The 13,469-nt window shown below is 42.9% G+C and overlaps 1 protein-coding gene and 1 long non-coding RNA gene across 3 annotated transcripts in view; both read right to left on the bottom strand.

Annotated features, from left to right (window-relative positions):
- KDM5B (lysine demethylase 5B) overlaps positions 1–13,469 on the bottom strand; it is a 50,428-nt gene that overhangs the window by 22,558 nt on the left and 14,401 nt on the right. Inside the window, exons 5-11 of one of the 2 annotated variants that reach the window (XM_083746448.1) lie at positions 10,545–10,601; positions 6,252–6,386; positions 4,909–5,011; positions 4,315–4,424; positions 3,070–3,228; positions 1,683–1,802; positions 290–448 (exon numbers count right to left, since the gene is read on the bottom strand). In XM_083746448.1, coding sequence (XP_083602574.1) covers positions 290–448; positions 1,683–1,802; positions 3,070–3,228; positions 4,315–4,424; positions 4,909–5,011; positions 6,252–6,386; positions 10,545–10,601 — 843 coding nt within the window. The remainder of the gene's footprint in view (positions 1–289; positions 449–1,682; positions 1,803–3,069; positions 3,229–4,314; positions 4,425–4,908; positions 5,012–6,251; positions 6,387–10,544; positions 10,602–13,469) is intronic. The other variant, XM_083746449.1, reaches the window with a different exon arrangement.
- On the bottom strand, positions 7,276–10,538 carry LOC310848099. Its single transcript, XR_014566162.1, has 2 exons — positions 9,718–10,538; positions 7,276–7,728 (listed from the first exon to the last, which is right to left on the bottom strand). It is a non-coding gene; the product is annotated as an uncharacterized lncRNA (long non-coding RNA).

Here is a 13,469-nt window from a genome sequence, read left to right on the forward strand (position 1 = left end):
ACCACATTGGAAAGGAAGTACTTGATCTGGGGGAGTATATTGTTGTTCCAGAATTTCATTCACGTCTAAAGTGATAGCAAAGTGCTTTCCTCCCTCCTCTTGAAGAATCAGTGAGATGGTCATTTTGGAACTGAAAAATACCATAACCACCACCTAATTCACAAGCAGAGAAACCGCCAAAAGGCTGGGGCCAGTCTGAGTTGCTCATTTCTTACTTTGAATCCATGAAATTTTATATATGTCTCTAAACAGCCTACATGCCAAATATTAGTTAATAATCAAATCGTACCTCTTCTTCTGGTTTTAATTTGATTTTCCCACCTCTCACAGGAAACCCACTGCCAAACTCCTTTGAAGCAATATCAGCACCATATTCCACTGTAACATCCTCTTCAATTGTGCTAACAAGACGCCAAAACTCTTTCTCAACCAATTCTGTAGGAACCATCTGAACAAGAGGCAGGTAAAAGTTACTCACTAACAAAAAATAAAACAGCAGCATGTTATAAGTATAAAGGGCCGAAACGGAATTGTAAGGTGGTGAGGGTTAAGTGTTACTATCCCTAACACAGAATGCCATCCCCTATCAAAAAACAGGGGGAATGTAGCAGGTATGCTGCAAATATAAGTAGGAGAGGCCACAATGAAACAAGACAGACAAAGAGAGCTGGAAAGGAACTAGAAGTGCACCTTAGTGGTGAAAACCATGAAAACAAAGGAAAATGCCACTTTCATACTTTCCCTGGACCAGTTGAAGTGCCACATAGAAAGAAACTTGGGGGTCCTTGCATGAATAGAGACATGCCAATGAGAAAGATGAGATGGACCAATGGATGATTCAGGTATCTCAGGTTAATAGTTAAAATATTTTAGGTTGGGGAAATCCTATTCCTAGGGTCATAGATTTAATAGTCTCTAATGGGCATCAATAAGAATTATACATGCATGCAAGTATCTCTGGTCATTTCAACATTTTGCAGGGGTCAGTACTCGCTTTCTGTTACTACAAACACATGCAGTTTTAGGGAATCAGTAAAAAAAATTATTCTTTACATTGGTACTGTTAGAAGATATTGTACTCCACAACTCAGTGTTAAACTCTTTTAACAAATGCATTAAATCAGAATAAATGCTAGAGAAAACATTAGAAAAGGTGACAAGATAAGTTTGTCAGGTAGTAACTAGTACCAAAGGACTTAGCTGATGGGCGGTATGGAAGTGTCATGGCAAATAAATAAGTACCAAGCAGGATATAAATCCTTTCTGGGGCCGTCAAGTTGTTAAAGTAGCCACCTGTTCATTAAAATGCAAGTTTCACTGAATTCCTTTAAAATGCCAGGATAGCAGTGGGAGAGGGAGGCAAGAATCTTTCAACACCTTAACTCCTTCCCCACACTGGTTCTGCCCAGGGAGTGTCAATTCTGAATCTTCAACTTTATCATGTAAAAAACCAAATGGGAAACAGCTGCCATTCTGTTTTATAAATAATCGCATCGCCACCCACTTTATAAGGATGAGATAGAAACCCTACTGCCAGCGTTTAGTTTCCCACTCCAAATTCATAACTAAATTCTCCATTTTTGTTTTCTAGATACCAACACAAGAGTTTCCCCCGAATGCAAATTTTAATAAACCCAATAATGAAACCCAAGTTAACAGACTCATTAGAAGTGTGAACATACATGCACTGGCATATTGAAATAATCTGACTTGAAGGCATCTGCCATTTCTCCAAATGTGCGAAGTGTGTAGTCTCTTGCTGCCTGTTCAAAACCAAATGCTTCTTGTGGTTTATTACACTCCTGTGTAATTAAAATACAGCACTGAATTAACAAAGAGAAAACATACCATACATAAAGCAAGTATTTTTTTTAAACAAACAAAATGGACTTCATCCAAGATGGACTAGCATGGATCCATTTTTACAGGTTGACAAAAGGAATTGCAGATTACACTACAAGGATAAACAAGGAGTAGAGAAATGTAGATGGTGCTCTTCAAAAGCCCCACCACTTTTTTCTCAAAATGAGTACAAACCATTGGGGAGAATGCTCATTGGCAGTTTGGGGGACAGAGGGCTGACAGTGGGAGCTTCCCATCAATCCTGGGTCACAGGGTTCAATCACTCACATCTAATTATCTAAACCAAAGGTCCCTGTGAGGCATGTATTAAAAACTAACCATAACTGGATGGAGTTCAGCAGTGTACATTTACCATAGTGGTAAAACAAATCACCTGAGTAAGAGAAGATGTCAAGCATGCACATGTTCTGTACCCTTCTGACAACATAAAAGAGTGTGGCCGGGGTGTATGTGGAGAGAATGAGGCTGGACCGGGACACAGAGCAACTGACTTTAAAAGTTAATTAGTAGAAGGCCACTTTTAACATCCCAGACCCATAAATTAATCTTGGAGAGGGAACTGCCTAAAAGGTAAATGGGAAAGCTACTGATAAGAGGAGTGAAATTAACTCCATAAATACAGGACAGTATTGGAAGGGGTTTTGTAACAAGACCCAGGCAGACACACACTATATTAGATATGTGCGGGTGCCCTATGATGAGAAGAATCTTAAATTGTCTCCAGGAGGAACAATGGAGCCACCACAACCCTTTGTTGAATGATAAGAAGGGTATGGGGCTCTAGGAGTATGCTGAATCTAAACAAACTCTTATACTGAATGAGTAATTGCACCATGGGGTTGGGTAGGATGAAGGTGTACAACAGTGGATTGTCTCCAGAGTAGCCTCAAGTTGCAGTTCCATCAGAAGAAGGATTACTACTTGGATTACTACTTGTGCAACAGAACTCCTCCCCCCACACCTCCATACACCCTGTACAGCAGATCTGGGGAAGGCGCAAGGCACTTGTGCAGATAAAATACCTCTGGAAACCCTTGTGTTGATGGGACATATTACTTGGATACCACTCAGTAACCTCCAAGGTAGAGGAGAAGTCAAAGAAAAACAGATTTTTGCTTAATGTATTTTAGTCTACTTGGGTGCTGACCCTTTATATTTGTGAGACCTAGGGGGGGGAGAAATATTTCACCCATATTTTATTATTACCTGAGCTAGGCATTGGGGGCATCTCCAGTCCCCCTTGGGAACATCATGAAGAGGTGGTATTAAGCAAAAGGTATGGTAACTGTCATCACAGCCATCACATAGGAGCAGACGATCCTCATCATTACCACTGCCACACAAGAGACAGACATACAAATCCACCTGTAAAAAAAATTGCCAAAGTGAGGGATGGGGGATTGGTCCCATCATTACCTTGCTTACTTCTATGCATGGTTCTTGGTAAGAAAACACTTGACAGATAGATATGATGTAGACATGTCATGTGTATGCAGAAACACATTTCATTTCTTTATTCTTACAAACATCTCAAGCTAGAAGCACTGTGATCCAAACACCCTTTGAACTGGTGAGAAGATTCATGAACTGAATGTTTGAGAAGAAGTATAACCTACTAGCAGTGCTCCACAGAAAGCTCCAAAACAGGGCACAAAACAGTTGTGTTGCCCCAGGACTTCACTGCTGTGACTTGATGGCACTGGGCCCAAGCCTGATAGCTGTGCCAACTCCCAACTGGTGCAACCTTCGGTCCTGGGCAGCTTGTGTGGCAGGGATGCAGAAGCATCCTGCCACTTCATTAAACCCTACTGCTGCCAGGCCAGGTTCGCATTGCACCATTAATGGCCCAGTTGTTTGGAGTGTGTTATCTATGAATAGATGGATTTAAAAAAAGAGTAAAGAAAACCTGATGGGCTACCATCAAAAACACCCTTATTTTCTAATAGTTATCCCACCCTTCCATCAAGGAGTACAATGGGATGCATGGGCCATCTCATTTTATCATCTCAGCTGTGGCTGCTATAAAGAAATATGCAGTCAGTCCGTCTCCTAGAAGAGAAAAAGGATCCAGTGACAGTTACATAGCTTCTTGCATCTCAGCTTTTCAGAAAAAGCAGCTTTCCCATTGCATAGCAAGATGGAGCACATGACACAGATATCAGATGGAATTTGCCATATGGCTACTGGACAGCTGAATGCCAAAATTGAGATCTCATTCTAAATGAATGAGGTAATTGTAGAACCTCATTTGGATCAACTTTTTGCAAAAACCTGTTACAGTTAACACAGAATATCTTTTCTATATTAACCAAGAATCAAAAGTATTGCATCACTGTATTTCACAATACAAAATACCAAGAAATTATTTTTCTTCTGACTACTAAGTTCAAACTACAAGCCCATAATTTTCTACAATCAGCATTAAAGGGGGCGGGGGAGAAGAGTACTCACTGCATTAAAGCTTTTCTTAGAACGTCCCTTTGGTTTTTCTCTTTCTGTTTCCCAAATGGGTTGCTTTTTTTCAACCGTTTCCCTTTTCACAAGGCCTTGAGACTCTTTATCTGATTCAGCAAAATACATTTAGAAAATATTACTCAAAAGTGTTTGAGACAAAATAGAACTGCTTTTAAAAGAGTTTAAATGGGGCTGTCACCCACTTAAAGAATCCTTAAGTGATTAAATTGTGTGAATATTTATTAATTTATTAAATCTGCAGGGTGGGTGTCAGGTAAAAACAAAGAGAAAGAGAAAGGGAATAGGTTCTTCTAAGATGGTGCCTACCAACTTACTTACAATTTGTCAATTAATTTTTTTACAGAAGTTACATTTTAAAAAACCAACAGTCTCAGCAATGTATTTTCTCTTGTTAAAGGTCAGCAAGTTCATAAATTTCAAAGCTTTATTTTAAAATAAAAGATTTTGCTTCAAAGCCACCACCATTTTGGCAAATACTACATCCAAGTGAATACTGGTCAAGCTATAATTTGGATGTTAAAAAGCAAATGCCTACTATTTTATTCCCCCCCACCCCATTGATACACTTACCACTTTCAGGTTCAAGCTTTGGAGGTGTAGTTCCCATTCTACGTCTCAAATTGTGAGTTTTGGTTTCTGTAGTTTCCTCCAAATCAGTTTTAATATTAGTAGCCTAGAGGGGAGGGGAATTAAGCTTAATCTTTATTTATTCTTCCTTTTTGTTCAGTACAGAATTACCTGTCAACAGTAGACCGCTGCTGGGATAGTTATTTGGATGTGTTCAAATGTATAGTCTGCCCCATATCATCTTGATGACAATAGTAAGATTATGCAAAGGTGAAAAGGAAGGAGTGCTTCTGACTCCCTCCTCAACTGCTGGCATTTGATTTTCTCTTATGGAAGCACAGTAACGACAATGCTGAGGAATGTTTGCCTGAAGTATCCAACACCTACAATTAATATTTTACTGATAAACTAGAAGAATGAAGAAGTCCCATTCATAGACATTTTGTTCCCTACTAAAAGTAGGTAGGAGTTTCATGTAGTGATATTGCTCCTGCACAGCTGTAGGTGGATGCCTAAGTCAAAGTCAAGGCAATTCACACAATCCAGGCTAAAGCTGCATCCTAGACTATTCAGAAAGTTTAGATTCAGCTGCTTTAAAACAGATGTGCTAGTATATGATTAAAATTACAAAAACACACACCAATTCAGACAATTGATAAGTCACCTTGGTGGTTCTCCAGAGAACTGTAAAGCTTCAGGGATGCTACACTTAGTCTAAGACACCCAAATGGAAATTTTTCATAAACTAGATTCTAGTAGGAATTCAAAAGAATGTTATGTTGCTTAAGGCCTTCGGTTTTCAAGGGCAACCAAAATTGTGCTTGATTTCTGGATAGTCAGCATTTCTCAGCCTCAGTTTACTCAAAAGTGGAAATTATGACATATATTCTACAGAGCTGTTGTAGATGACTACAAGAGATTCTAAACCCCAATGTGTATAAGAAATGTTGTATGAATATAAACTGCATTACTTAAGATGTCAACAGCTTCAGACAATATGAGGAAATGCTAGTGAAATCTAGACCCTAGATTCAAATCCTTGTTAAATGGGAACCCTGGTTATCCAGTTGCTGTTAGTGCCAACACAAGACTTCACTGTGGTTAAGGCTGAAAGATTTGTTCCCACAAGGAAAGGCAGTGTGATCCTACAACCCACTCATAATCTCTTAAAGAGTATCAGTCCATAAATAAAACTGTATGTGCTCCTCAGAACCATAGGCAGCGATGATGTGGAAATATTGGAACTGCTGTTTAATTTCTGGCAAGGAAAATAACTACTTATAAAGTACTTCTGTGGCTTTGAATTGTGGCATTTTAGAAATCAATACATGAAAAGTCAATCCTACCTCTGCTCTCATGCGTTTTGCTCGACGAGCAGGTGGGCAAGTTTCAGACAGCTGAACAGACTGTCTTTGAGGAATATCATGTGGTTTATATTCCTTGTCCTTTGTGCCACTGGTAATATCTGGCTTCTGAAGACACTAAAAAAACAAGCAAAAGTGATTTTTTCCTCTCTCTATTTCCTACCAAATATTTCACACATTTTTTTAAAAAAAACAACCCAATGTAAAGTATTTTTAGTAGCTAAAATAAAAAACCATACATGATTATATTCACTACAGATGGATTGGAATACCAATCTGTACTTTCTAAAATGGTTTAATAATGGCAATTTTTTTGGAAAATAAATCTGTTACAAGTTTTGTGTTCTATACGGCATTCCAACAGTAACTGCAGAAGAAAATCTGGATCCAACAATCTGGCAGTTTTGCAGTGGTGGTGACTAATGACAGTGGATAGAAGAAAAGTAGATTGCGATCATTTACATCCAAGGTACTCTGCATGGGACCTGCAATAGAATTCTTGACAATTTCACCATTTCTGTGGATTGCTATTGATAATAACATTTGAGTTTTCTGGGCAGTGGGACGAAAATACCAAATCTGCTATGAAAATACTGGAATATTACATGTTTTTCTCACCCTTCCTTCCTTGAGAGAAGGATAGTGTACATTTATTCCATACCGTGCACATTTTATTGTCACAACAATGCTGTGAGATAAGGTTAGGAATAGAGTGGTGACTGGCCCAAGGTCTCCCAAGGAGTGTCATGAAAGAGAAAGGAATCTGAAATTGGGTCAGTCCTGGTACAACATACTAACTGCAGCCCTCCAACCACTGGCCCTCAGGTAGGCACAAATCATTAAATTTTTGCTGAAGAAGCAAAGAACACAAGTAGTTACCAAACATAAATGTTTTACTGCTAGGAAAAAAAGAGAACAATATTTATATTTATGTATTTATTTCACTAAAGTTATACACTGCTTGATGTAGAAAATACACTTTTTCTCCATGCCCACTTTTTTAAAAAAATAATAATCTTGACTGCTATTCTAATGGAGGAAAAGATTAAGTCAATGTACGTGTACCTGTACCCTCCCCCAGCAGGATTAGCAGCAGATTTGCAGCAGGGGGAGATTAAACAGAGAGTGTTGCTTTTCCCAGTATTAAAAAAAAAAAAAATGCACATCTGTTTTGACACCAAGGTGCCATTGTCATAAAAAGCTAAACCTGAATTCTTTGTAGATTTAACAAACACAGTGAGAAACAGTTCTCAACCTTTTGATCATTCCTCTTCTGCCAGCTGTGCATTGAAATATGTTTCCTAGCAAATTTACAACTGAACTTACAAAATCTACAATTAAACTGAAGTGTTGCCTGATCAAAATGTGGTACATAGGCAAACACCACATGGTGGTAGCACAGGGATGCCCAGACAAGGAAAAAGCTAAAGTGGCCTGCATGCATCTGAAAGTTCTCTCTCTGCTTGACCATGTACCGTATTTTTCGCCCTATAAGACGCACTTTTCCCCCTCCAAAAATGAAGGGGAAATGTGTGTGCGTCTTATGGGGCGAATGCAGGCTTTCGCTGAAGCCTGGAGAGCGAGAGGCGTCGGTGCGCACCGACGTCTCTCGCTCTCCAGGCTCCAGGAAGCTATCTGCAAGCCTTGCACACCCGGAGGGAGTTCCCCCGGGCGCGCAAGGCTTGCGGGCGGCAGCCTGCAGCGCGGACACGGGGCGCCCTCCGGAGGACGCCCAGTGCTTCGCGCAGGTGTCTGCTAGCCTTGCGCACCCGGGGGATCTCCCCCCGGGCGCACAAGGCTTGCGGGCGGCAGCCTGCAGCGCGGAGCACGGGGCGCCCTCCAGAGGACGCCCTGTGCTCCACGCAGGTGTCCGCAAGCCTTGCGCACCCGGGGATCTCCCCCGGGAGCCGAAGGCTTGCGGGCGGCAGCGCGGAGCACGGGGCACCCTTCGGAGGTGTCGGCAAGCCTTGCGCACCCGGGGGATCTCCCCCCGAGAGCGCATGGCTTGCGGGCGGCAGCTGGCAACGCGGAGCACGGGGCGCCCTTCGGAGGACCCCCCGTGCTCCGCGCTGGTGTTGGCCAGCCTTGCGCACCCAGGGGATCTCCCCCCCCAAGAGCGCAAGGCTTGCGGGCGGCAGCTGGCAACGCGGAGCACGGGGCGCCCTTCGGAGGACCCCCCGTGCTCCGCGCTGGTGTCGGCCAGCCTTGCGCACCAGGGGGATCTCCCCCTGAGAGCGCAAGGCTTGCGGGCGGCAGCTGGCAACGCAGAGCATGGGGCGCCCTTCGGAGGCCACCCCGTGCTCCGCGCTGGTGTCGGCAAGCCTTGCGCACCCGGGGGATCTCCCCCCGAGAGCGCAAGGCTTGCGGGAGGCAGCCGGCAGCGCGGAGCACGGGGCGCCCTCCGGGGGACGCCCCGTGCTCCACGCAGGTGTCCGCGAGCCTTGCGCACCCGGGGGATCTCCCCCCGAGACCGCAAGGCTTGCGGGCGGCAGCCGGCAGCGCGGAGCACGGGGCGCCCTCCAGAGGACGCCCCGTGCTCCACGCAGGTGTCCGCAAGCCTTGCGCGCCCGGGGGATCTCCCCCCCCCCAAGAGCGCAAGGCTTGCGGGCAGCAGCCGGCAGCACGGATCACGGGGCGCCCTTCGGAGGCCGCCCCGTGCTCCGCGCTGGTGTTGGCAAGTCTTGCGCACCCGGGGGATCTCCCCCCGGGAGCGCAAGGCTTGCGGGCAGCAGCTGGCAGCGCGGAGCATGGGGCGCCCTCCAGAGGACGCCCCGTGCTCCACGCAGGTGTCCGCAAGCCTTGCGCACCCGGGGGATCTCCCCCCGAGAGCGCAAGGCTTGCGGGCGGCAGCCGGCAGCGCGGAGCACGGGGCGCCCTCCAGAGGACGCCCCGTGCTCCACGCAGGTGTCTGCAAGCCTTGCGCGCCCGGGGGATCTCCCCCCCCCAAGAGCGCAAGGCTTGCGGGCAGCAGCCGGCAGCACGGATCACGGGGCGCCCTTCGGAGGCCGCCCCGTGCTCTGCGCTGGTGTTGGCCAGCCTTGCGCACCCGGGGGATCTCCCCCCGGGAGCGCAAGGCTTGCGGGCGGCAGCTGGCAGCGCGGAGCACGGGGCGCCCTTCGGAGGCCTCCCCGTGCTCCGCGCTGGTGTTGGCAAGCCTTGTGCACCCGGGGGGCGCGTGGGGCGCCCTGAAACAGAGGGTTCCCCATGCTGCGGACTGTAGCCTGCCGCCCGACGCGCGGGGCGCCCTGAAGCAGGGCGCCCCTCGCGCCAGGCAGACATGGGCCAGCCCCACAAGCTCGGGGGACAGCGGGGAGGCGCAGCACCGCCATCCCACTGTTCCCCGACCTGGTTTTGGGGGGGGGGGAAATAAAGGAAATTTTTTCCCCTTTATTTCCCCCCCCCCCAAAAAAAGTAGGTGCGTCCTATGGGATGGAGCGTCCTATGGGACGAAAAATACGGTACACCATGCCTTTTAAATAACCAGAATTTTAATCATTCACCAAACTACTTATATAAACCTCTACATGCACAAAATGGCGTTTAACTTTTTTTCCACACAGCTTTCAAGAATCCAAAAGTTACAGAAGCACCAATAAAACAAAATTCCATAGAAGGTTGTCAATTCTCATCACAATGCTAATTGTTCTCCTGAGGAACATTTAGACTTCAAACAAAAAGCTATGAAGATACAAGTAATAGACAGGGGAGAAGAATAATCATAGCTGCTAAAGAATCATTTTGCATCCAACAACAGCACTTGCTTGAAGGGTAGAAGCTTTACATATGAAAAAATAAAATCTTAAGTAAATAATTGCAAAGATATATACAGCAACAAATACCACAATACTCCATAATATCACAAATATATAGCTGCTTAAAAATGAATGCAAGAAATTAATAAGAGGCAATTAATTTTTTATACAGCATTTGCCTCCAGTTCTCCCTCTCTGTATTATACACTAACACACAATCACGGAATACAGGAAATATTGTCTGAGTTAGGCAATGAACACTCCACACTAAATTAAAATACAGTGAATAGGCCAGAGACAATGGATCAAGGATAAACCAAGTTAATGAAAGATGCTTTTATAGAAACATTATTGAAAAGCATATAATTGAAATCCTGTGCCCAAAACACAGATTCACACAATTCCTTGATGCACTTGACAGAATATAGAACTATTTTGCACAGGTGGATATAGAGGAAGCACCTGAAACAGCTTAGAAGAGAAACGGGAAAGGATCATCATTTAAAAAAAATGTTGAACATACCTTTTCCAGAACTGCATCATCCACTAAACACATCAGTTTGGAACAAATGTCTGGCGCCTATTGCAAGAGAGAGCTTGGAGAGTTACAATTTAAAGAATTGTGACCCTGTGAAGTGGGGTCACAAGTAGCTATTTGAAAGTGGTCCTTCTAAGTGGTCCTTTTCTGAAAAGCTGCAAGTTTTCATTTCAGGAATATAAAGACACCTATACCAGGACTAGATTTTCAGTAAGTACATGGGCATTAAGACAGCCCTGTTTTAAGATGGAACAAAAAGATCCTCTTCTATAAGTTCCTATTACAATAACTATAAAAACCTGATTACACAAGGCCAAAGCAGCAGATCTTCATAAGATGCTACCATGACTATATAGCCTTTAGAGCAAAACACAGACTGCAATGACTTACTGGCTTCTACTGGACAAACAATAGGAATGTATTAACAAAGATAATGACCGAAACACTAAAATTGCTTTTCTGCTACAAAAATCTAGTATTTTTACTTCAAAGGTTTTGTCCTTGCATCATTAGCATTTTTACAAATAACCAAAACATTCAGAACTTTGAAAAAAACCCCACATATAGATATACTTAATTGAGAAAATATGAGTTTTATTTTTACAACCTACAATATACCATTATGGTTATTTAGTGGAAACAATGGAACCTACTTTCTATGAGTTAATTAAACCCTTTTAGCTCATCAGCAGCTATGTTTCACTTGGCCTATTACAGTCCCCCCAGAATGAGGTGGTTCTATGCATGATGTGCAAACACAGCCACTGTAAGTAAGCTTATGACACAAAGACCATCAAGTTTAAAGGGCCTGCCATATTGCAGAATGGGATAAAATTAGTAGAACAGCTTTCTGCATGATCCTTGAATATGAAGACATCCCTGTTATTACATACACAGCTAGAGTTTGATGGCTATTTTGATTACTAGCATACATCCATAGCCTTTACTGTGTAGACTAACTTAGTGAATAAGCACCACAGTGCCACACAGACCTACAGATAGGTTAGTAAATGTCTTAAAAGACAAAAAACAATACTATGGATATTTAGAATGACCTCTAATGAGCTATCAAATAGCTATCAAATAGCACAACTCCTATGAAGAATGAACAAAGACTAATTCAAAATATGCTATGCTCAAGATGGGAAGTAATGCAAACACAGCCTTTTAATTGTAATGAAGAAACTTTCTTTGCAACTTCAGACTTCAGTTTAAAAGCCTATCCACCTTCTGAATTTATATCAAACCAAATAATTTCAACTTATTTTTCTTTTTTTTTAAGGCAAAAGAAAACAAGATCTGTACAGACAGGGATACAACTTTTCTCAAATTCCAAAATAAAAATGCCTTTTAGCACACCAAACTAGTTTTAAAGCTAGTGTTACATATATAATTTGGATCTCTCCTTTTGCTCAAAATGCTTCAATTATTTAGAAATTGCCAGAAGTGATCTGTAAATCTTTAAAACTCCTGTATTTGTGCGTAAGGGGGGGAACCCTCTATGATTTTCATTTGACAAGAGAGAGAGAGAGAGAGAGAGAGAGAGAGAGAGAGAGAGGTGACTAGGAAATCAGCCTGGGTCATGAAGTTCTTCCCATTCTGTTCACTTATTTATCTGATAAATTTCTACCCTGCGTTTTAGGGCTTGCAATAAACAATTTTAGAACAGAACTGACATAGCATAACAAAAATAGCATTAGATAAAGTTGATGGGAAGGGAACAAAAAATCAAAATCTAGACAGAATAAATATTTAGGACCCAATTAAAGAGTTCTAGGGAGAAGGAATTCTACAAGGGTAGGGACATCACTATATAGGCCATGTCCCTGGGACCTGGCTGCCTGAATAATGGCGCTGAGATAGGACTTTAGAAATCAGTACCAGCACTAAGTCCAGAAACAAAAAGGTAAACCAATGAAACCAATACAAAATTAGTATTATATAATCAAACTGCCTAATCCTCACAAGCATCCTGGCATCTGTTTCCAGACTGTCTTCAGAAACAACTCTACATACATAAAATTACAGTAGTCTAGTCTGGATGTACCCAGTGCATGTGTATTGAGTTCTTGGCCATAAAAGAACTGCAGCTCAGTGAAATATAGCATTTGCTTTGCAAGCAGAAAGTCCAAGGTTCAATCCCCAGAATCTCCACATGGGGCTGGGATTGTCCCGTCAGAACCCCTAGAGAGCTGCTGCCAGCTGCTGTAGTTCAATGGCCCAATGACCTAAGTATAGGACAGCTTCCTATGTTCCTATAGATGGTCTAAACTGGTTTTTGATCAGATGAAGCCTATCCTTTCTACATACATTTCTACTCTTTCAGTAAAGCAGTGTCATGTCTTTTCAGACATACCAGCTTTCTATATACCAACTGCACAACTACCTCAGAAACTGCAGATAAACTTTAACCACTTTGGGGTCCAATAAAGAAAGAAGCTTACTCCCATTCAATGGAAGGTAGGGAAGGAACCCAAGCAGGCTAGAACTGCACCAATGTAAGCTAAGAAGATTAGCACACTGAAAATGTGTACTGTAAAAAAGTGCTGCATAGAGCCCTCAAAGCAAAGTACAGCTTTAGATGTGGTTCAAAAGCTAACTACCTTGTTTCTAACTGTGAGGAAGGAGCAAAGCAATCCAAACCACTTCCTTTCTACTAGGCAAGAATAGCCATTGTAAGTATCAACTTCTTGATCAAGCAAGAAGATAAAAACCCTAAAAACAGCAACTAATATACAACTACGTCTTTGTGTTCAGTGAAACCTTAAAAAAATCTATTAAAATTTCCATGACTCTGCTGTAGTAAGTCTTTTTTAGAACTCTAAAAGCATTCACCAAAAAAGAAAATTGGAGAACTCTTTCCCACAATGGAAAAACAGTCAATTTGTAAAGAAGTTCACAATCTAGGAA

Source organism: Podarcis gaigeae (assembly GCF_964106915.1).
Source record: "Podarcis gaigeae genome assembly, chromosome: 6".
In the NCBI taxonomy this organism is placed as follows: Eukaryota; Metazoa; Chordata; class Lepidosauria; order Squamata; family Lacertidae; genus Podarcis; species Podarcis gaigeae.